Genomic DNA, 23,720 nt, shown 5'->3' on the forward strand with positions numbered 1-23,720 from the left:
AAAGAAACATGACAGATCAAAGCTGCATGGTTTGGAGAACAGCTACAGCAGTTTAAGCACAGCTGAAGTTTTCCAGCTTCTGCAGCTGCTGGTGAGGCCAGAGTGATGAAGGGGGCACTCGTGGTAGCAGTGTGCTCCAGCTGTGCCTTCCAGGCCCTCCAGCAGAGGTCAGGGAAGGCAGCTGGTAGTGGTAGCTCAAGACCACAGGCGAGTTTGAGAGTCTGAGCTTTGCTTTCGCATGCTATCCTAATGAAACGCAGCAACTCCATCCACTGATAAACCAGTTTCCAGAAGCACTCAAATGAGCAGATAGAATAAGGTATAGAATATTTAGGGTAACATTTCTTTTGTCTCCAGAAACTGTGCCGCAGTGCAGCTTTATAAAATGGCACTTCAAAGCAGGAGACGAGCAGAAAGAAACTACAGACCAAAAATGGCTTTAACAGAAGAGATTGGAATAGTTAAGAAGAGAGATGAGTTTTACTTCAATACCTTTCTGAGAAAAGTCAGTATGGAAGAGTACTCAGTTACTTTTACAGGGACAGACCAGAGTTTTTCAAAGATGGTCATCAAGATTAGCAATAGCTAGCAATTAATTTGAATACTTTAAAATATTTAACCTGTAATGCCCAAAACACAGTTCTTGATGCCTGGTCTGTTTGTTTCAAGACTGCTCACTAGTCAATGCAAAAATACTCCAGGACAGTTACTCTTCCTCTCCTCCCCCCACACCAGATGATTTCTGAGAAAAGGCTCATAAATTCAGGGAAAACAAACAAACAGACCCCACTCAGTTGTCAAGACACCCATGGCATTCATCACAGCAACCCCACTCCCAGTGCACGTTAGAAATCTTTAGAGTTACACAGCTTGTGAAACATCTGAGGAATATTCTGTATCTGATTTCAGACGGAAACAGCTGGACTGCAAAAAACCGCACGTGACAAGTCATAAATGACATAACTCAAATAGTGCACGTTTATTCTGAACGGTATTTCTAAAGAGTTTGAGAAAAACAAAAACATGCTCCTGATGTACAACAAGGGCAATGATATAGATTAAAAATGGACCATCTTATTGTAAAGAATTTGCTCCCCCTGCAACTTAACTTGTAACATTGAGAATGCACCTGTAAACTGCATACAGCATACCTTTGATTAAATCTTAACTCAAGAGACCAGGCTTAGTCTTAGCCAAATTAATCAGGAAGCAGTTGCAGATTCAAAAGAAACATCCAAGTCAGCAAACACTTTACAAAACACAGACTTTGTGCATAGCAGCTGACCCTGGATTACAACATGGGGGAGAATAAAACAATCTGGGGGATCAAATTTTTACTAGACACAGGGCACCATCAAGATTTAACAAAATATCACATAAGTTTGTTTCATTTGTAACAGTATGTCATATTTAGTTGGCAGGTTCAACCATTAGCTGCATCATGTAAACTCAGCCAGTTTCTGTATACACAAAATAAAATTCTCTCCCTTCCCCCTCCCAAAAATGAGGGATATCTCTCCTGGATGATTCTTTTTCCCCTGTACCATGGTTTCCTCTAGTAGGACTCTTTTTGTAGATAGTATCTTCATACTTCGACCAATGTATGACAAAACCAGTTGCAAAGATTCAGGAATAACTCATATATACACAATTTACACTCTAAAGCTGTTAGTCACGTACATTTTTCTTGCTAGATCTTCATCCGGAACAGGAAGCGCTGGTGGGGTTTTTTTCCCCCAACTGAAACTCTCAACTAATTTTAAAAAAATGTAGTTGTTCGTAAGCTGTTATTTTCAAGCTAAAAGGAGGTCTTGCTGCAGCAACAACCAAAGTAACTGAAGTTCTCTGCAGTAAGCCTATACTTCACACAAATTTCAGTGTCTCCAGGTAACAGCACTAAGAGTTCTCCGACACTCAACAGGCCCGATACACCTATAAAATACAACTGTTTGTCATCCAGAACTACTGACCGTCGCTTGCCCTTATCCACGTACAGGGAACACAGCTTTCTACAAGATTCAGATTAAACCTTGTATTCAAGATTCAACAACCATTTTCCAGGATTAATAGCCTGGGAAAAGGAGTCTTAGATTTGTGGTTACTCTCTCTTCCACCTCCTACGAAACATTTCATCAGAAGTTACAATGAGGCAGGTTTGCTGTGGAATAGGAGCTTTTAAGAATTGTTTTCAGGGATACATTCATAGAATGATGGCAGCCCAAAGCAAAAAGAGACAGAAACAAAGGTTAATCCAAGTAAGTTCAGACATCAGACTCATACTTTTAAACCTGAAGGAAAACTGTCTGTGAAACACACCAATCTGTGGAAGCCTACGACAACAGCAAATCCTAAGAGTTCATAACCCCACACCCATCTACCCAACCCAAACACTTACCACTTAGTTCTAGAAGAATGAAGAGCACTTTGCTTGGCACCAGAGGCAGCTATGGTCTGAGTTACAGCTGTGCTGCACAAACATCCTCAAATACAATACTGTCTCTCTCCCTCCATGTACTTTTCTTGGTTTGGTCTACAGATGGCCAGGGAAACTGTGTTGGCATATGACAAGCTAATTGTGCTTCAATACATTCCCTTCTAGAAAGATGCCAGAACTGCCAAAACCAGTGTGAGCAGGTCCTAGCAGTACTAAAAATAAGCTTTTGTCAAAACTAGGCTGCCTCTGGCCAAGGAAACCGTTTGCATCTTTCTAGCCAGAGTCTGCCACTGAGTGTTGCAAACACAGGTGCTCAGGCCATGCCGACGGGCTTTTGTTGTTTGTGATTCGCCCGTCCCCAAGACTCAATTAGTGCAAACCCAGCAAATAGAAGTAGCCATCTTACAGCATAGGTCTGTCGAGATGCACTCCAACAAGCACTACGTGCCTCTGGGAAAGGAGGAGTAATTCTGGAGCAGCTTGTACAGTCACCCCTCGGGTATCAAAGACCACATAATGTGCAATGAGGGGCGCCATCCCTTGCCTCACCACAACTCCCATCTTGAAATCCTTGGTTCCCAAGTCACCCTTGAATGGCTGGACAGCACCTACTAACCAGATGTAGGCTGCGATGCACGCTGTCGGTCAGAGGCTTTCAAAGCGGATGAATTCAAGATGCGGGTTTCAACTTTAAAGAACAAACAGGAAAGGAATGCAGCTCGGTATCTACTTGGGGGATGGGGCAGGTTGGTGTTGTCTCAGCTCAGTGCACTTTCCCAGGTGCTTGGAGAAGAGTCCAAGCTCAAGTTGGTATTTGTATTGGCATACATAAAATTGCTGGCAACAGTGCATAGAAAGGAGCACTGATATTCACGCAAACAAAGCATGAAAGGATGCAAAGCAGAGCTTAGTAGAGTTTACTGTAGCTTTGAGGTTACAGTACTAGAAAGAAGCCAGTCAGCCTATTTTCCAAACCCATAAAATGCTCTAATATATGCCGCTTTCCCCGGTGCTCCGTGAACACCCTCTCACGAGAGGAGAACTGCATTATTACCACTGAATGGGGAAAGGGGAAAAAAAAAAATCTTCAAAGGAGCAAACTGTGCAGTTCTTCACCACCTCCTCCCGAAGGAGCACATAAACACAGCAAGCCAAGCCAATCCCAAGCAAATCCAGGAGAACCCTGCAAAGCTATGTGATTAGGGTCAGATCCATGTTTGCCTTCTCAGCCTTGCTGCCTGGTTTCCTCAACCCTCGCCTCATCTCAGGTGCGCCACCATTGATTTAGTAGCTGTAACAGATTTATCTGGAGACGGGTGCTTGCCTTATGCGATCAAAGCTGGTAAGGTGGTCACAGTCACTTTTCCCATCCCAACAACACAGAGGAAACTAACTTTCAATGAGCCCCACAGCATTTCACCCATTTTTAAAGCAAGGGTCTTGCCTCGGGATTCATATTTTTACAAGGTTACTCTTGCCAACACCAGATCTAACTCTTACTCTGGCAGAAGTCTGCTGGGAGTTGGGTAAATGAAAAAAAGAAAAAATAAAGACCACTCTAAACCCTCCTCTCAGTTAAGAAGTGTAGCACCAGCTTGGGTGAGGAGTATTTAAAAAAAGCATTCAAAAAAAGATCAGCCCAGGCAGGGTGAAAAGGTATGGTAAAGTAGCCCACCCTTCTCAGCAAAAGATGGAGGGAAAAGCCATACTCAAAAAATATTGGGAAGAACTAAACATACTTTTTTGAGGTGGGGGGAATTAAGAGGAAGAGTGGGAAGTACTGAAGTAACATTCAAAGGTTGGGGTGGAGTAAAGTACCCTGTAGGTTATAAAAAACACAATAATGTAGGAGTCAAAGGACAAGATATTGCTTTTCCTTTTCCCCCCCCATTGGATTTACATTCTGCTTACTGAAAGAGATAATTCTGAAGGAAACTTGTCACCAGGATAACCTGCTCAAGCCCTCCACACCTCAAACTTAAGAGATCTGCACACCTTTTCCCACCCCCCAAATAAACACCCCCCCAAAAAAAAACCCCAAACCAAAAAAAAAAAAACAACCCAGAAAGGAGAGCTCAAAAAAAAAACAACCCCAAACATGATTGGACAATCCTTGGAAGAAGCATTACATTTTGTTGGAGAGAGGTCAAGAAAAAAAACAATTAAGAGGATGAAGGGGTGGAATAAAAAAAAAAAAGAAAAAAAATCAAGAGGCCTCTCTTTCCTTATTTGGCGACAAGCAAGTGCAAGAAAGTGTTCGTTGGGGTTTTGTTCAGTTGTCGGTCTTTTGCACATCTGCATTCTGGCCAAGACAAGGGGCTTTGAGGTTTTTCTGCAGCACGTGAGCATCTGCGGGCTCTATCCTCTTGTAGTAGTTTTTCTTCGTCTCAATGATCTCAAAGCCAAACTTTCTGTAGAAGTCAATTGCAGACTCATTGCTGATCTGGACATGCCTGGGACAGAAAGGAGGATAGAGAGACAGCTATCAGAACTTTCTGCGGTACAGTATTCTGCCTCCACATTCAGAACAGTCCAAGACAAGATAAGGAAAGGAGCTATCTAGATAGAGAAAGGCTCAACAGTGTGAGTTCAGGACTGGAAATTTTGATTTTCCCGAATCAATCCTGAGCTAACGTACAGCTCCTGGATAGCCTGCGGCAATCATTCTGAGAAGTGGCAAGTGTTTCCCCTCAATAAAATTCTTCTGAGGAACACAAATAGCAGAGACACTCTGAAGCATTACGAGCTCAGTAATGTCAATTTTTCTTAAGCTGGAAGTGATGTATTTTGTGGAAATACATGACAAAGTTTCAGGGTAGGGCCAATTTCAACTTCCTGTAGTGACACTTCTCAGATGACCTGTCTGAGTGATGGTCCATACAGGGTGCAACACAAAACTGGCAATTGTGTTTGACACAATTTTAACTCCTTGCTCACTTGTAACTACTCCCCTCTCCTCACAAAAAGCTGTGGCAGCACGAAGAAGCCCTATGGACTTACAAAGTCCTTTCCCCTCTTATCTATCTACCCCAGTTTTACAGATCCTGCTAGCATACTGCAAGAGTTTCAAGGCCTCCAAAACAAACAGCCATCAGTTCTTCATCCTAAGCAACTAGGATGTTTATTTGCACAAGTTCTATCAAAAAAAAAAGAAAAAAGAAAAAAAAGAGATCTTTGGCTCAGCAAAAGGCATTCATTAAACACTCCCAAAATTCAGTGGACACTGCACAAGCTCATGAATCACTTTGTCATGAAAGCATGCTGCATAACCATAGAACCAAAGCAACTCTGGAAGCAACAGCAGAACAAAACAAAAGATCTTAGTGTTAAGCCCAATAACCACCAAATAGCTAAAAGGGAACTTCATAATAATGACAAATTTAAGCACTGGTATCAAACTGGGTGCTAAACTGCACAGTACATAAAGATAAGAAGATGCAGAAGCAACAGACATAGTAATAAAATCAATGGGCCACTAAAAGAACTTTGTTGTGCCCAACATTGGGGGCTATTTATTGTCATCCCAGAATCCTACTTCGGGAAGTGGAAAGAAGGATTATGAAGGATTTGGGTTTTGTATTAAAACCAGCAAACGGTTCCTTCACTGTGCACACAGTAACATGCAAAAGCAAAAAGGAAAGCCTGTGCCAACTAGCAGGCATCTGAGAGAGTTCATTACCACTTCTTCTGAGGCAGGAGAGCAGGAATACAAGCCAAAAGCAGCTTTACTCAGACTCCTCTTTAAAACACCTGTTCGTCTTACAGAGATGGCACAAAGCTACAACAGTAGAGGACTTGGAAGACTTTGCACCTCCTTGGCAGAGGTGGACTAAGCTTGAGAAGAAAGTCACTCCATTTATAGTGATAGCAGTGTATGAAACACCCCTCACTAATAGTCTTCAACAGTCCTGGCAAGAGTTTAGGGTGCAGTTCTGTGGCAGCAGAAGCCCATCCAAGCTGTACCTGCTGTGGGACTATCCCTACCAGCGCACTGGGCTTGTACTGGTATAAGCTGGCAGTGACGGACAAGGAAGAAGCTGGCTCAGAGAAGAAATTTGGCCAAAAACTTCATCAGCTCACTTGGTAATCACACAGACACCAACGCACAGGAAGAAGCAGAAGTGTGCAGCCAGCAGCAAAGGGGAAGCAAAGCTTTGGCATCTATGGATTTCTGGCTCTATTTCCACAGGGATCTATTAGGATGGCGGTGCTCTTTAAAGCAGCCCTGTTCTCTACCCCAGAGCTTGTTCACATGTCTGTGTCATGCCAAGTGCTTATGCAGACATGCAGTTGATTTAAAAAAACGAAACAAACCAAAACCACCTCACTAAAACCAAAACCAACACCCAGAAGCAAAGCTGAAAACTGCTTCCCCAGCTGGGTCAGGTTATTGTGCTAGTTTACTGTGTTGCTGCACAAACAGCTGACCTGGCACAGTGCAAGAATGGGACTGAGCAGTTGGGCCTTGCTAATGAATGCAAACCTAGAGTGCTTGTAAGCACCTCTGATCTGTTGTTCTAACCTACACACTACTGTCATAAAAGACAGACAGCTAATGCATCAAACTGCATGCAAGACTCGCAGTATTTTCCATTCTGAGGACAACGCTGTATGGTAAACAAACCAAATTCTTTCCCAATTTTTTTCAGTCATACAGTGTAATTCTGCTGTAGAACATCATTTTGTAACTAAACTACTTTCAAATTCAGCAAATTTGGAGAAGCCCTTCTAAAGCAAGCAAGCTTTTGGTTTTCTCAGCATCGCACAAGCCCAGAACATGACCCCTAGCTTTCTTGCTAGTAATTATAAGTCCCACGACCCCACTGAAATACATACTAAAATGCTCTTGGATCTCCCTCCCTTTGCTCCCATATATGCCTCTCTCACCTCTCCAAAAATGCATGAGAGTAACTCATTTACTTACAGATAGATGTTGTCAAAAGTGCCATCTTTTTCACAGATGTTTAAGACATGATTCAACATTTTAGTTCCTGCCGAAAGGTAAAGAGATACTTAAGAAAACCAGAAGTGGACAATCAAGTCTGTACTTAGCTAATGGCTTTCTTAGGGAGAGGCAGGTTAACTGTAGGTAGGCTAAAATTACAGAGCTTGTGAGAACTAGGAAAGGCAAATAAAACATGGTGGAGAAGTACTGCACTATCTTTCTGACTGCTCACCAAATTTAATTCATTGTCTCTTTGGAGAAAACAGACCCACCAGCCCAGAAGCATGCGTATAAAGCAGCTTATTTAAATACTAGCTTCAAGGTCTCAAACTCACCTCAAAATACAGTCAAAAATGTATAAAGCAGGGAGAGCATTGGTAAATTTTTCTAATAAAGACCTAGTAAAACAATTTAAAAAACAGTTATCTTTTCATTCCAGTTTGTCAAAGCAAACAGGTTACTGTAAGGTCTTGATTAATCTGGCCTATGGATCTGCAACATGGATAAAAGAACTAATTGCAGTCTAGACAGAAAGTAGGTACTACCCCTGAGCAGCAATAATCATAGTGCTAAAGACAAAATAAATAGAAAAACACCTACATTTAGAAGAGTGAAGAGATAACCCAATGAAGGAACGTTGTGTTCTACTTATACGTGACTTGCATACTGGCTGCATACCTCTAAACCTATTTCATACCTCTGTGCATCAATTTTCACATCTATAGAAGCAGAGTATCTACATCACACTATGATAATGTGATTAAAATAATCTGAAATTCTGAATTAGAAAGTTCTACAAAAAGTCCATTTCTGAAAGGTGGGAAAAAAAGAGCACATAACTCATACTCTTTCCCCAGAGTCCTTTCCAAAGAAATCAGTGGTCTAAAAGTGCACTATCTTGGTTAAAAATCTGAAAGAGCATTTAGAAGGCTGCACAGCAGTCTGGTTTCTTTGATGACTCAGATACAAAAGAAGATCCTCCTTACCTATTCCTAGCCTTCGGTAGGGTGCCAGGCATCCGAGTGTCATGATGTACAGTCTCTTCTGGTTCTGGGAGTGATCCACCCTACAGCACACTGCTCCCACTGCAATATCATTGAAATAGGCTGCCAGGGAGGGAAACGAAGTGTTATAAGTCACAAGTCTCAAACTGTACGTACAGCTCCTTCATTTACACCCTGTGTCTTCCTTCCTTCCCTCCTGCTAATTCTCCCATCCAGATAAAATATCGTACATTGTGGCTTAACACTGGAAGTTACCAATGGTGCTCCGACACAGGGCTTGGCTTATCACAGTTCAAACCAACCAGCAATGACATCAGGAGGTAAGCAGACAGCACACATAGCTCACATTTTCTGCTGTAGCAGAAAACATGCCTATTCCCAGTAAAATGGAATCTATTTAGAACACAAACCCTCTGAGGTTGGCACTGTGGCTTTTTGAGGTTCCCAAACAGTTATTTTTCATTATGTAAAACAACAAAATAGAAGGATCTGCTATTCAAAACCATTACGGATAGCAATGATGAGCACTTCTGCCACCATAGCCCACAATTACTGGCAAGAACATTTGTACCTAATTTGGCTAGTTCGCCAACCTCCAGTACATCCTTGTAGAACTTGTCATTGTAGCTGACAGGAAAAATGACCTGGTTTAGCCTCTTCAGCTGCTTAATGTTGTGTGGCGTCACATCTCCCAGCTCGATCCGGCTACTGGAACAAATCAAAATATGCTTTACATCTGACACACCGCAAAATTTCTAAGGACACCAAAATCATTTACTTTATTTACGCTTAGAGAACTGTCCCACCTAATAATCAGTTCAATACATATTTGAACTGCAGTGTCCAGCCCGTACAATTAAGTCTTCTGTTGGTGACCGATTTAACTCCCAAACCCCATTTGAGTTGGTACTATACAGTCAGAAGTTTCTCGGGCCACACTTAACACTGATGTTCTGTAGTGGTTTTATTGGGTGGGAGACAGGAGAACACAAATCTCTGTAGGAGTATTAGCTTTAACTTTATTCCATTAATTTCCTCACTGATCATCAAGATCACAGGGCAGGGGGAAAGATGGGAGGGACAGGTGGCTAGAATAGAGACCAAGAAAATGAAGTCCTTATCCATGCTTCAAAGACAGCCCTAATTTTACCACCTATCAATATAAAGCTTATGCTTAGACAAAGACGTAAGTCACTACTAGACACCTGTCTCTAAAAAGCAACAATACTGTGTGCAGCATATTAAGCCTGTTAATATGCAAGCATGCCACTGTCAAGGTGGTCTCTGCATCTGTCATGATCATTCTTCCTGCTGAGAGCAGAATCACAACCTTAAAATACCAGTACTGCACTGAAGTGTACTGAAAAGAAACAAACCAAGCTTCTCCCTTTTCTAAGACTTAACTTCCTGACAGAAACACTATGTGTACAGAAGCAAAATAAAAACCAAAAACTATTAGGTGTTCATATTCCCCCAACCAATTTCTTGCGTGCACATAGACAGTTTTAACAAGCACTACAAGAATGAAAAATTAAAAAATCAAGATAATAAAAATGTTTTCCCAAACAGTTACCAGAATACTTAGGCAGGTACAAAGCCAATGCATGTCGAGTTCAAAACACACACAATTCTAGGTTCACTCAGCCTTGTTTTACCAAATACATACAGGCAACCAGATTATTTTCTATCGAAACATTGGTAAAGACACTGTTCGCCTTTTTTTTAAAAAAAAAAAAAAGTCAAATTCTGTTTTCACAAAGGCAGTTTTCTAAGATCCTTGTACGCCAGGCTTCAAAGTTTGTTCCTAGTAGTGTGCAGTAGCTGCTTTCCATCCCCAGTGCCTCTTGTGCCTGGGCAGCTTGTTTTGAATAGGCTGATGCCTAGGACACAACAGCCGAGATTGATTTACATAATACAGTGAAACAAAGAAGAAACAACCACCAGCTTTTTTCTTCAAGAACTATACCAAACATCGTGGAGTATGATCTGTCTCTGCTTTATTAACTGACCTTGATTATACATCAGAAGCCCTTAAGCAATTGTTACTCCAGATGTTGTATCAGTTTTAGGTGTCGCTACCAATGCTGGGTGATAAATATACGATGCTTTCTAGGCATTGTACTGCAGCCTGCAAAACTATCAGAAAAAGCTACAGGAATGGAGCCTTTACCATTTACTTCAAGAAGCATAACTTGCCCTCACACCCACTTTCTCCTTTTCTTTTACAGCAAAGAATACAGTCTTCAGTTCTGCAAAGATATCAAGGAACACCATTGTCTACTCTCTGGTATGACACAGATCAGACAAATCTCCCTAGTAAGCCCTACAGAAGCTAAACAGTTTGTAAGTAGGGCCTACCTTTTAGAGAATCATCTAGCATTAACTAATGGACTACTGATGATTTTGTAATTCTCCATCAGATTAATATGTTCCAGTGACTACTTAGAATTAATGGATGCTATTTACATATTGAACTTTGCTGACTCAAAGTCTAATCTTTCATCACACATTTGCCAAAGAAATTAAAAAGCCTCTCGGTGTCAAGCATCTCATGCCAGTGTGGGTGCTTGCAAATTGTTCTGGGCAGCTCCTCATCTATCTTGCCCCTGCCACACTGAATGTGTTGATCTTTTTCCTCCCTCACTACAAGGACAATTCCTAAGCAACAAATTTTTGTAGTTTGGCCCTGAGCTCTGCCCAGTTGTACAGCAGTCTCTTGGGAGATATCTCACTAGAGCTGGACAGTATGTTCTCCAACAGTGATCTCAAGAATGACAGAAGCAGCAACAGTCTCCATATTTTGGCATCTCATCCATATCAAGATACACAGACATACTACAAATAATAGCAATGGGATATATTTCTAAAGTTTCCAGCTATAAACCACTATACTGTGCAGAAACAGTCTGCAATATCTCTTTTCTGTGACTCCTACAGCCACCAGCCCATTGTTTTGCAGCCTCTTCCATCTTCTAGATTATTTTTGCTCTCAAGATTCCTTTCTTCACATATCACCACTTGTGCAAGTCCCTTTGATAATTACAGTCCAACATAAAGGAAGTACTGAGCTAGTAGGGATGATCTCCTCACACCACAGAAGTATTCCCACTGTAAACAAGCACGCTATCAAAGTTATTAAACAGTGGGATAACTGTAATACCTGTTTTATGCCCAGCTTAGCACAGCTGTTCAGCCTAGCACGGCAGGGCTTCTTCAGGCACACAGAAAGCAAGTTGTGCCCCTTTCTAATCCCAGCCAGCACTGCTGCTACCTGTTCCTCACAAAGGGTAGGAATAAGACTGTAGCGTGTGGATTCCCAGGTGTATTTGTGTCTGGGAGTTTTGCTGGAGCAGAGCACCTCAGTAATCTCATACTAGGAGCAAAGAGAAGACCCAGCAGCCTCTTTTGCTGCAGTCTGCATCAGAGCAAGGGAGCAGGTCTCAACTGCTCAATTAGATCAGATTAGCTGCAGAGTAGGAGGTAAGGGAAGAGTAAAAACCTCACATTCACATTCAGTCCCTTGAAAGCCAAGACCTTTGATCCAAAAGATTTAATAGTATATTAACCTTGGTGATACTTTTTTTGATCGGTAGATCCAAGCTTCAGTACATGAGTAATGCTAGCATGAACTCTTATGATAAACGCACAGCAAAGTTGTTATAGAGCAAGTCCCTCTTTGAACAAAAATCTTTGACATAGACTATTACCAAGTAGTCTGTTTTCTAATATTATTTTTAAATTAGTTACTAATGAAGCAAGAAATCAGGCATTAGAAGACAGTCAGTATGGAATATTTATTATGACAGTGCAAGAGGACAAAGATATATTGTCAGGGGAAGCCAGGACAGGATGGCTGAGAAAGGGACCATGGCCAGAAGACAGACCTTCACCAAGAAGGTTTCAGACAGGGAATAAATAAGTTCAGAAGCAGAGTCTAAGGCTGCTCTTAAGTGCTGAGCCAAGACATCACCTCTGAGGCTGGCATCAGGCCAGAGAAACAAGTTCAGTAGTAGGTGGCTAAGAGGTTCTGTTGACAAGTTTCCTTGAGCCCTTGGGCTTCCCCCCTATCTCTCACCACTTGCCACATTCATTGCTGCCTCCTGCCATCTCCTTCTGCCTGCCTCCTGTGTTCTGTCACTAGCTGTTTCCTCGTTGCTTGAGAGTTGCACCAGGGCCTGTAATTTATCCTGGAGGACAATACGAAAAAAGTTTGAGAAACACTGCAGGAAGCATAAATTAATATGCTAAATATGTTTGTTTAAATAGTATGTACTCAAATCATAAATAACTTTAATGTATAGCACTAGCTGATTAAATCAGCACCACATCTATTACACACAAAAACATTTAATAAGTAAACTAAATGAGGACATGGAAAGGAAGACCCATATCATGAAAGTTCATCACTTTGCCCGAGGGCAGCACGGCAGAAGTGCCACTAGGGCCTCAAGTAAAAACACAGGAAAGCTGGCACTGCTGCCAAAAGCAGCAGCCTCGCTGTCCCCGAGCCACTCATTTCCATCTTCTTGCTGGCACAGACATTTGGGCAACAATGTGGTGAACCAACCCCAATTAAAACTAACCTAGCCAAAAAAAGAAAAGTTTCATTTTAACCCACATCAGTCCCCTGATTGGGTTCACCACACAAGTCTCCTGCCAGCATGAAGAAGAGAAAAAAAATTGCCAGAGGCAGAGCGCGTCGGTTCTTGAGCAGAGGTGCCAGCCTGCCCCAGTTTAAACTGGAAGTACTGTGGACGAGGAGCGCAGCCATCATTCAGCATCTAGATGATTTTGTGCTACACCTTATCATTTACAGAGTAATTGAACCTAAGGAATTAAAACTACCCCAGCCTCAAAAGATCCAAGACAAAACACCTATAACAAAGGACCTTTCTTTTCATTGGAGTAATAGAAATAGCTTTGGGGTTTTTTTGTCCTTTTGTTTGTTTGTTTTCTAATAGCTGTTTACAAGTAGACCTGCTTCTTCAAGTTACCTCTCAGCCAAATCAGTAACGTAAGTTTACTGTATCAGCTAAGGTCTGATTAGGCCAGTCCTGTGCATTCCAGCTCAGTACAGCCTATACCAGAAATACCTATCCTCTGCTGCTGCAAAGAAAAAAATTAAATCATGAGCTCAAATTAGCAGATGAAAGAACATAAAGACGTGTAAAGAGCCTGAAGCACCCAGAAGGGACGTGCCCTTCCTTAACAGATTATTTTATTCTATTATTCCAATAATATTCCTAAGAAGATACACACTTATTACTGACATCCTACATCTCAAATAGCACTCCATGGAGCACACAACAGTCAGCTGTACTCAGCTTAGGTGTCCAAGCTTCTGGACCAAGTCAGCCACCCCATCCCAAGCAACTGTTTTAATATGGAGGAATGAGGGACTCTTGGCTCCTCATGTCAGGTCTCTTATTACTACAATGCTCTACAAATCCATACCCTTCCCTAGATGGAATGCCAGCCCCCTGAAGCCACTTAAACATCTTCCCAAGCTACCATTACCCTCATAGTTAGGATTTCTTCTGATTTCCATCCTAAATGTACTGAAGTCTACCAATATGCCATTTCTTGTTGCTCATTAGCTTCAGTAGTTGATGGGTACCCATACAGCCTAACCCACATGCCTTTTCAGGGAGCTACCATGACTTCTTTATACTTTCCTTCTTCTAACTAAAGCCAAGCTCCTGGCCTCCTCCTTTAAGACTGGGTTTTAATTCCTACTATTGTCATACCAGCTCTTCTTTCGGTTCCTTCAGATTATAGTTAATTTTCCTTAAACATGGCTAACTAGAACTGCTTACAGCACCCCAAATAATTACTACTGCCTTGTACAATGGCAGTAAGTTTTTCCCATCTCTGCCAGAGGCATTTTCCTGACCTACCCTAGGACTACGCTCACATTTCTCACAACTGCAGCACACCATGACTCCGTTACTGGGGAAAAAGCACACTGAGGCTTCACTAGCGAGGGGCACCGGTTTCTTGTGCGTAAGGCTGCTGTTCGTTAAAAGCGTGCAGCGACACTGCCCAGCGATAAAAGAGCGGAAGTGAGGAGTGATCCACAAAATCCGAATGGAAGTGGGACTTTAGCGAAGTGACATGCAGCTGTTACTGAAACTGGATGCGTGCCCAGAACATGGGCATTAACACTCTTGCTCTTGCATGCCAGTGCCCTAAGATCCTTCAGGCACTTGCTAGAAAAACCCTCACACTGTTTGTAGGACCAAAGGCCATCCAGTTAGTCCTACTGCAGCTGCATTTCCTCTATCTGCAGCCTACTACAGATAAGCTGCGATTTGAACACTTGTCTCTTTTTCCTATAATGTCTTAAATTTATACTGGTGGAAGTAACACAGGCTAAAGGAGACAACGGTGTTCACTTATGCTAAGGCTGCCTTTTGCCTCTCGACATATACCAAAGGAGAACTGCCACACAGAACGATAGCTCAAGAGGAAGCCAATTTCAGGAGGAAACACAAATTCAGTCCCAGGGAATAGCAAGCGTTGAACACTAGTTTAGAAGCAACATCAGGGAGAAAAAGGGGGAATTCCGAGTTTCTTAATGCTGTAAGAATCTCGGTCTCATTCAACTTTAAATAGTAGAAGTCTCTCCCCAGAGGGATATGCCTGACTAAAACAGATCTCGGTGAAACTGATAGCTCAGCTCAGGCTTATTGAAGGCATCTGCACGCTAAATTTAGCGGAGCTGTATCTGCAACTCATAAAACTTACTGAGGTATCGTCAAACAGTCAGGAGAGGGAGCACAAGGGGGAAAAGGGCCCTAACAAATTAAAGGACTTCAGAGAAGGTTTGTCACCCGCTAAGCGGCCAACTAGCTTTATTGCTTCTATTTTGGCTTCCAAGTCAAAGCAGGAGTCTAGACAGGATAATCCACTCATAAAATAAAAGCAAGCCAGAGCTATGAAAGCTATAGACCTGAAGGGTGTGGCTTTGCTTAGATTCAGCTCCAAACCCAAAGAGCCTCTCTAGTGTTTCAGGGTTGGTTTATTTTATTTTGATGTTGTTGTTTTGTTGGGTTTTTTTAAACAGATGAGCTGTCTTGCTAGGCACACAAGTTAGTCTAGTTCTTGTGGGCAGACTGGTATGTTTTCAATTATTTAGGAGATCTGTGGGCTGTAAATCTACTCTGCTCCACTTGTCAGAAAACCAGAAGGATAAGTACAAGCCTAGCACGCAAAAAGTCTTACTGATTTGCTTCTGAGCCCCCCTGATCTTCTTTAGCCCCACTTACTACTGAAAACATGTATGTGCATGACACCCGATACCCTGGTGGAAGTTACCCCCAGCTGTGTGCCGGATTGTATAGAAGGACACGGTGACGTACAGAAGAACACTAAGTAATTTTAGAATCAGAGTTAACAGAAGACTTCACTCAAGACTTGTGATTCAAACAGATCTCAGCGTGAATAGGTTTCACTGGCATGTGTCATAATTCGCCAAACGTACTTCAGACCTTCCTTGCCTCTCTCCTTTATAACAAAAAAAAAAATACACAGCACGTTACAGTCAAGGCTGCATCGTTACATTTGGATAATTCACTCTGCTTCAACCTGACCATTGAACAAGACTGCCTGGTTTTCACATGCAAGAAGCCAATTTTTCAGTATGCTACAATAGCCTCACAGTTCTCCCAGCTCAAACCTGTTCTTTGAGAGTTTTCCTAGACCTGAAATCTAGACTCAACTCTGATCTCAACCAAAAAAACCCAGCAAACAACCTTAAAGCTAAAGTAGCAGTACAATCATGAAGCACCTCAACTGTCTGATTATGCAAGTGCCAAGGGGAGACAGTGAAGTCATTTCGACAAGTGTCGAATGAAAATAAACTTTCCCAAGAAACATTCTACAGCTGGATACAAAGAGAGGAATCACCATGCCCAGCTGACAGGATTTTCAAACTCCAAAACATCAGAAATAAATGTAGTTGCTCTAGAACAGAAAAGCAGCCATACATACATCGCTTAGTAGCCTCTAACACTTTGCTGCTTCAAAGCACCTCACGAGGTAAAGGCTTAGATATTATATCTGCCTATCCCAGGTGCATCAAAGTCAGGTGAAAGAGGAAACAACTTGCCTGTGATCATACATCAGATAAAGAGCTGCCAGAAATCCTAACTCTCCATTGCTGGTCTAACCACTTCTCCTTATTAGTCGAGGAAGCTCACAAGAACATTCAGATTTTGAACCATGATTACAGAGCAGAAATACTTCACCAGTTTGAAACAACTTAGCTCAAAATTAGTTTTGTGTCTCCCTTATCAATACTGAGACATCTTATAAATTACTGCCCCTTTCCATACCCTCAGTGTCCCTGGATATAACAATTATAACCCTTACTTGCCTCCCAGGAGATCATGAGCCTCTGCTAATTGGTGTACATGAAGTACCTGATGATCCTCAGGTAAGAACAGAGGCTTCCCTTCAAATTCAAAGTAGAAGTGATGCTGGGTTCACAAAGTGCCTTATTTACATAAATCTATATAGCTCAAGGGCACTCTTGTACTTATAGTAGGTAAGACACTATAGAACTGACATCAGGAGAAAGGCATTTCTCTGCTTCCCACAAACTATTTCTATAGGTCACTGAAGACCTTTCTTTACAAATGCCCATGTCCATTATATTAGTAAAGACAAAATGGCAGGTCATTAGGGGTCTCCAGCCTATACTTTGGATTTCAGTCTCAGGGTTGGTGGTTTTTTTGAGGTGTTCAAAACATGGATTATATAAATAATGTACTGTGAAAAAATAACACGCTATCAGTTTTATGTGCCTACCTTCAATTATTTCTAAGGCAACAATCATTGCAAGCACCTAACTCATCAACAAAAAGCTCTTCCCGCCCCCTCCTCTTCCCAATTTTCAATATGAATTAATTGTTCTCTAATTAAAATTTGTGCTAAAGAGCTAAAACCAAACACGTCTCCTTTAATTGCAATTTTCAACCTAATTTTGGATCTTTAGTGACAAGAAATTCCAAGTGCCATGTAGAGAAAACTTTCACAAGCCTTCAGCTGCTGCCCAGGGTCTCACCCCATACTCTCAAGAGAAGATAAATACAATGGTCAGATGATGGAAGTGGGAGTTTTTTTCAGGGATTGAGAGTCTAGTCTGCTAAGGGCCAAAAATCACATGGAGCCTGGAAAAGAACAGAGAGAGGGAGGAGAAAGGCCAGACGAGCTCAGGAAGTACTTCATGCATCAGGATTTTACCATGCAGCATGGTATTTTCAATCCATTTAAAAAAAAATTACTCTGCCCCCAGGAAAATTCAAATATCTTAATCTTAGTCACCTAGTGACAGTGTTGTGGAAATGTTTTTGGCTCTATTTTCTATAAAGGCTCGTTTCATTTCCTTCCCATAATGAATTAATTCAATATGCTTTGACACAAATACACAGTTACCCCATTTCAATGCCGTGCTTCTCCGCTCTCAGGTCTTCAAGTCCAAGAGTCTCCAAATAACCAGCAGTTCTTCTATGTACTGACTACTTCTCTCTTTTGCCCCGCTTCCCCACCTCAAATCTCCCCCCCGACAAACTGTTGCTGCTCTAAAACTCCCACATAGGTCACTTCTTCCCTTCCCCTCTTTCAGCAGGGAGCACAAAGTAATCCTGACATTGCCTGCCTCACTTAGAGCAGAAGGGATGCAAGGAGGTACTGCACTTCTCTTATCAATTCCCAAAGAAATATAAAGATCCAACTTCTCCTGTCCTTTCCTCCTCCTGGTAAAAAAAAAATCTACCTCCTTCTCAGATTACTGGTCTGAACCCTTCTAACACTTGCCAAACGGGCAGGCTCTTCAAGTTCTGAATCATTTCCAGTTGGATAAAGTATTTTTTTGGCTCAACCATCACCCATTATTCCCCATTTTAGAAGATATGTAATGTGGCAAAGGAGGATGCATCGTTTCTCTTGTCCTCAGGAGATGGCAGCAGAGTCTGTGGCATCTGGTGATTAACTAAAGATACTACATTTTTCAGAGAAGAAATGTCCCAACCTAGCAAGCCAATCTACGTACTAACAAGCCACACATACATGTAAAAAGAACTGAATGGTCAAAACACTACTCAAAAGCCAAGACTGGGTTCTAAAGTGCTTCAATAAAAAAAGCTACAATCCCTATGCTACCTTCCCATCCTCCCAATCCCTCCTATTTCATGGAATGTCTTAACCTGGCTATGGAATTAAACTCAAAGTGGCAAGACTTATAAATCAGGTTAAAGTACCTCTAATAAACTTCACCGAGTTTTTCTAAACTAATTTAGAAGATATTAAGCCATTTGTAAGCATGCATATAGGCAAGGTTTAAATTCACCATCCATGAAATTAAATACAGAAAGCATAGCTCATGCTTTGACGTTTCTAGGTTCAGAAAAACCCTAAAACCAAACAGTGATTTTCAAGCTCAATTACCTTTTTTGTCCCGCCTCCAGTGCATATGACAATTCAGCAGTTTTCTCAAACTTGGAACTTCCTCTCATATATGTTAAGCTTAGCACTGTGCCTGGTGAATGGAAACACATCAACAGTTCTGCACAAACTCTGTAATACTAACTCAGAAGAGGAGAGAAAAAAACCCTCACTGTTCTCACGAGAAACACGCACAGCTTCAAGACCTTGAAGGGCTTACTTTGTGAATCTGGGCAAAACAAGCAGAGATATCAGAGCTCACCCATAACAACTCACCATACTTTAAAAACACTATTGTTATTTTTCTGTTATGCTCAGTATTCCCCAGCTGCAATGTCTCTCCTACAGAGGCAGCTAGAACAGCGCTAGCCTGCAAAGCCTCTGGGTTACCAAGTTCTCTGTGGCAGCAGCTACATGTCGGGTAGCGTGGAGTCTGAAGGCTCTTCTGCAGCAAGTCAGGACCCTTAGAATCTACAAAGCGTAAGATTTAACTGCAAACACATGAAAGTTTAGAAGCAATCTCCTAGAAGTTTCTTAGCCAAAGTAGCGCACGTTGCTTTCGACGACAACGGTGTAACACCCGGCGCTCTGCTGCCCGTTTCAATCAGTTTTTCATCCCGTGGCTCAAAGTGCACTGCCACATGACAATCCCGCAGGTGTTTCCCGTCAAAACTGGAGAGGGGTTTGGTCAATGTGAGAAAATAACACAGACGCACAGGATCACAGGCACTGGGCCCTGCTCGTAACGTGCACTGCATGCTCTATATATCTGCTACTCCCGGTCACACGGCAGGGACAGGCACATGAAGGAGCACGTGTGTCCTGCATCACACCCCTTGTGTAACGTGGTTTTTAGGTAAGGGCAGCAGGGAAAGGCTGGATGACTTCTCACAGGCTTCATCTGAGCTGAAACAGGTTGGGAAAGCACCCTTACTTTAAGACATCAAAAGGCCACAGACAGCAACCAGCAAATGCTCAAGAATCAATGCAAAACTTTCTGTTTTCCTTCCTTAAAACCAGTAGCATAACAACTGCAATGAAAACACAAAACCACTGAGCAACAGGTGAATCAACACTGCAAAAGTAGTAAAGTGCAGGGAGTATTATTTACAGCTGCTCCACAAAAACAGGCAAATTACTACAGACAGTAGAACCCGAGTCCCTCCCACTGGTATTTTTCCTCGTGCAAATCCAGTTCTAAAATAGATTTTCAAATTCCAGAACTAACAACAACAACATTTAGGAATACAATAAATGAAAAAAGAAACGAATCTCTAGAGAATCATGAAGTTCGCTAACAGTGAATTACCTCAGTTTTCCAACTCACATTTAAGGAAAAAAAAAAGGGAAACATAGCGAGTCTCTAAACTATTAAAATCATTCAGAAGACGAGGATAGAGTGAACATAAAGCCAAGTATCACAAAAGCAGGTGGGAGGTAATAGCAATTACCCGTTCAGAAGCTGGTGTTTAACTCATAAATAAGAGAAAACCCACAAAATTTCAAGAAGCTGAGAAAGCAAAAAAAAAAAATCTTTTGCTATCTCTGAAACCAAAGGTCCTCTGTAAAAGAAGTCACCTGATCTCAAACACCCTGATGACAGAGACACTACAGCCCCCTGTGCATTATTAACACAGGGCTACGTGCCCTTTTTAATTCAGAGAGCCAAGAAAGAGGGCTGCAAGCAATGCACAATTGACTACACAATCTCTTTTAGATCTGAAATTTCAAAACGTCAGAGAACTTGCTAGTTTCTTTTTTAATTCTTTCTCTGCCAAAGTAGACTGTTCATAATTACAGCTGATGTTACGGCTCTTCGTGCTCCCGAAATTATGTCTGCACTTTGTGGTGTGGGTTACTATGCAACGCATACACTCCCAGAAAAAGTACTCAGATGGAGTCAGTTTGTTCAAAAGAACTGATCCACAATTTTGGATTCAATACTGAAGACAGATCAGATCCCTTCAAACACCACATTACTTTCTGTATGTTAGAAGTTGAAGCTTCAGAGCTATTTTTGGATCCATCTTCTGACAGTACTTGTTTTTTAGGGATCTTCTCCGATCTTCGTAGCTTGACAATTTGGTTTTGTTCCAAAGTACCCCTACATAATTTAATATGTTCCGTCTGAAATCTTCATCTAGTCCTTTGATTCTCTCATTGTACTTAAATTGGGTTATTTTTCAGTTTGAGTTCTATCAGCCTGTTTGCCTCAATCTGAATTTTTAGAGAACACCTGGATTCAATATGAAGATTTTATTCTGCACAAGAACTTGCTACGTGGTGCTAACAGTATTTGGACAAGACAGGAATATGCTGTTCTTCAAAGAGGTGAAGGAGTACCAGAAAAGCAGAAATATGAGTACCACAAAAGCAGAAATACGTAAGTACAAAACCCAAAGGGATCAGTTCTGAAGTCGAATCGGTAATAAAGCTGCCTGTAAGTAAAAGTAAAGTAACAGAAATAAAGTTTGGTACTCTGGAAGCAGAAGAGGGGTATGTGTTTTTTCGCTCCATAGCTTTTTAATTTAAAAAAAAAAAAGTTACAAAAAGTAAAAAGCTCCCCAAAATGAGAACTCCATAGCAGCTCAAGCAACACCAGGGCTCAGCCCCTCCTCGGGGAGCACCGCAGCACAGCAGACCGATCAGGCTGCAACCTGCCAGACCTCCATGGCTCCGGTCTGACACACCTGGGCCGCCTTCCACCTCACACATCCAGGTCCCAGCAACCCCGTCCCTCAACTCACGACTGACCAGGGCTACGCTGGAGAAAACGGCAGAACAGCCAGCAGAGGATAAAAGGAAACCCAGTTTCATCAGCGGCTCTGTTGAACAACGATCACATCAACTGCCACTTCATCTTGGCTGATCCGTGCTGTCACCCGTCTCGTAAACTCCGTCATCCTCATTATAAGGTGACTAAGAGGCAGGGAGCCCTGTTTCATGTAGGGTGGTGCAGGTGAATAAAGGATTGCCCGATATCCCAAACACACCTATTTAATGTCAGTTGAGAGTCAGTTTATTTGCAATGATCACCGAACCTGTCTCTACAGATACCTGCCAGCCCCTCATGATGTCTGAAGCTGCTTACACACTGTAAGAAATAGTATGTTATCAAGCAGTGCTGTCGTGTGATCCCACCCCAATTGCTAATAAGCTAAACCCCTTACCATTTCTTAGTAAAAGCTTAAGTGCTTCAGCTTCCATTCACCCTGCCTTAAGCTGCCAAACTGGAATAATAATACCCAGCATTGCATAACACCAGTTTCAAGGGGACTGATTTAATACTCCTTTGAGAAACAGCTGTGGAAAGCTTCCTTTGTGCCTATAAAGAAACTGAGGCACAGAGAAGAAGGATCATGTTTTGTGGAGCAGAGGTGATGCTGAAAGTAATAAACATTAGGTGATTAACCAACATTGAAAAACCTGTCCCAAAGTGACCTGCACAAGGTCAGGCAGGTCATCTGACACCAGAGCAGAACCGGGACTCTGAAGGCCTCCAGGGTCTCCTGTACAAACACTGCACCTCGCTGCCTCCACCGAGCAGGAAATCGAGTGTTTCAGCCAACCACATCTGAAATCTCTAGGTTTTTCAAGAGACACCGAGAGGTGAAGCCAGGCCCAAAGCAGTGTGCTACGGAAATCAGACACAAAACACAGCTCGTTTTCATCCATCCACGTTGTACAGCCTCCGTGTAGACAAACACTTCAGAGACTTAAACCAAGAAAAGTGCTAGGAGAATATTACAAACAATAGCCCTGCAAAACCACTTGTCCGAGGCCGGCAGCTTTTTCGCACAGACCCAAGCGTGCTTCTTCGCTATCGCCAGACAAGTACGAGATCCCAGCCAGCATCCCCCCAGCCCACTGCTTCCTCCCTTCGTTTTACGGCTCCCTGGAGCCCACAAGCCCAATTCCCTCAGGAGCACGAAGAGCCGCCGCGTCCCACCGGCTCAACAGAGCACGGCTGAGCACGGGGAATTTTTGCTCCGGCAGCAGAATAAATTTTACGGCCAGGAGGGCTCCTGCGGGGAGCTCTTGCTCGGCTGAAAGGGCCCCCCCCCCCCCCCCCGAGCAGCGAAGGGACCGCCGGCTTTTCCCCCCGGAAAGGGGCTCCTCTGACACCAGCGCCCCGCGGCACGGCCCGCTGCCCCTCTCCCAGAAGGCAGGAGAGGCGCAGCGAAACCCCCCCTCGCCAACCCTGAAGCGGCGGCGGCACCGCTCAACCCCCTCCACCTCCCGCCGAGACGCGGCGCCGCCCGCCCGCCGCGCCTGGGCCGCGCCGCCCGGGCCCGCCCCGCTCCGCTACCCGCGCCAGCGAGGCGAGGCGAGGCGAGGCGGCGCGGCCCAGGCGGGTGCGGGCGGGCGCCGCCGCCCTGTCACGGCCGGGCCGGGCCGAGTCCTACGGGGCGCGCCGGGCCCGCCCGCACTCACCCCTTCATGGTGCGGCCGCGGCCTGGCCGGCGTCCGCGCTAGCTGCGTGCAGGGCCCAGCGGTGCGGCTCCGGCCTCCCCCTCCTCGGCCCGGGCAGCACGGGCGGCTCAGCCTCCAGCTCCCGCGCCCGCTCCACATGGGCCTCCGTCCGCCCGCCCGCCCGTCGCCCCGCCCCCGTGACCCCTCACCTCACGCCGCGCGCGCCCCCGCCCGCCGCCTTGCCGCCATGACCCCTCACCCCCCGCCCCCCTCCGCGCAGGTTTCCTTCCTGCGCATGCGCCGTGCCCGCCCCTCGCCCGCGGCGCGAGGGAGGAGCTGAGGGGCGGAGCGGCCGCGGCGCCGCGCGGCTCCCCCTGCACGTGACTCGGGGACGCCCTCCCGAGTCACGTGGAGGGGGAGCCGCGCGGCGCCGCGGCCGCTCCGCCCCTCAGCTCCTCCCTCGCGCCCATGGCACTGC

At 43.7% G+C, this 23,720-nt stretch overlaps 1 protein-coding gene across 7 annotated transcripts; it reads right to left on the reverse strand.

Annotated features, from left to right (window-relative positions):
• Nucleotides 1-955: 955 nt before the first annotated feature.
• On the reverse strand, nucleotides 956-23,418 carry NAA50 (N-alpha-acetyltransferase 50, NatE catalytic subunit). 7 transcript variants are annotated; one of them, XM_074853704.1, is made up of 6 exons: nucleotides 23,264-23,418; nucleotides 18,833-18,923; nucleotides 8,955-9,091; nucleotides 8,366-8,485; nucleotides 7,359-7,425; nucleotides 956-4,887 (listed from the first exon to the last, which is right to left on the reverse strand). In XM_074853704.1, exons 2-6 carry the CDS (start codon nucleotides 18,898-18,900, stop codon nucleotides 4,707-4,709), a joined length of 573 nt encoding a protein of 190 aa, XP_074709805.1. In that variant the 5' UTR covers nucleotides 18,901-18,923; nucleotides 23,264-23,418; the 3' UTR covers nucleotides 956-4,706. The 7 variants fall into 7 exon arrangements, with proteins under 7 accessions (XP_074709805.1, XP_074709834.1, XP_074709816.1 ...); XM_074853733.1 differs by lacking the exon at nucleotides 23,264-23,418 and adding an exon at nucleotides 12,459-12,570 and having other exon boundaries at nucleotides 8,955-9,088; nucleotides 18,833-21,067; XM_074853715.1 differs by lacking the exon at nucleotides 23,264-23,418 and adding an exon at nucleotides 12,459-12,570 and having other exon boundaries at nucleotides 18,833-21,067.
• Nucleotides 23,419-23,720: the final 302 nt, after the last annotated feature.

This window comes from Strix uralensis, chromosome 2 (genome assembly GCF_047716275.1).
Source record: "Strix uralensis isolate ZFMK-TIS-50842 chromosome 2, bStrUra1, whole genome shotgun sequence".
Classification (NCBI taxonomy): Eukaryota; Metazoa; Chordata; class Aves; order Strigiformes; family Strigidae; genus Strix; species Strix uralensis.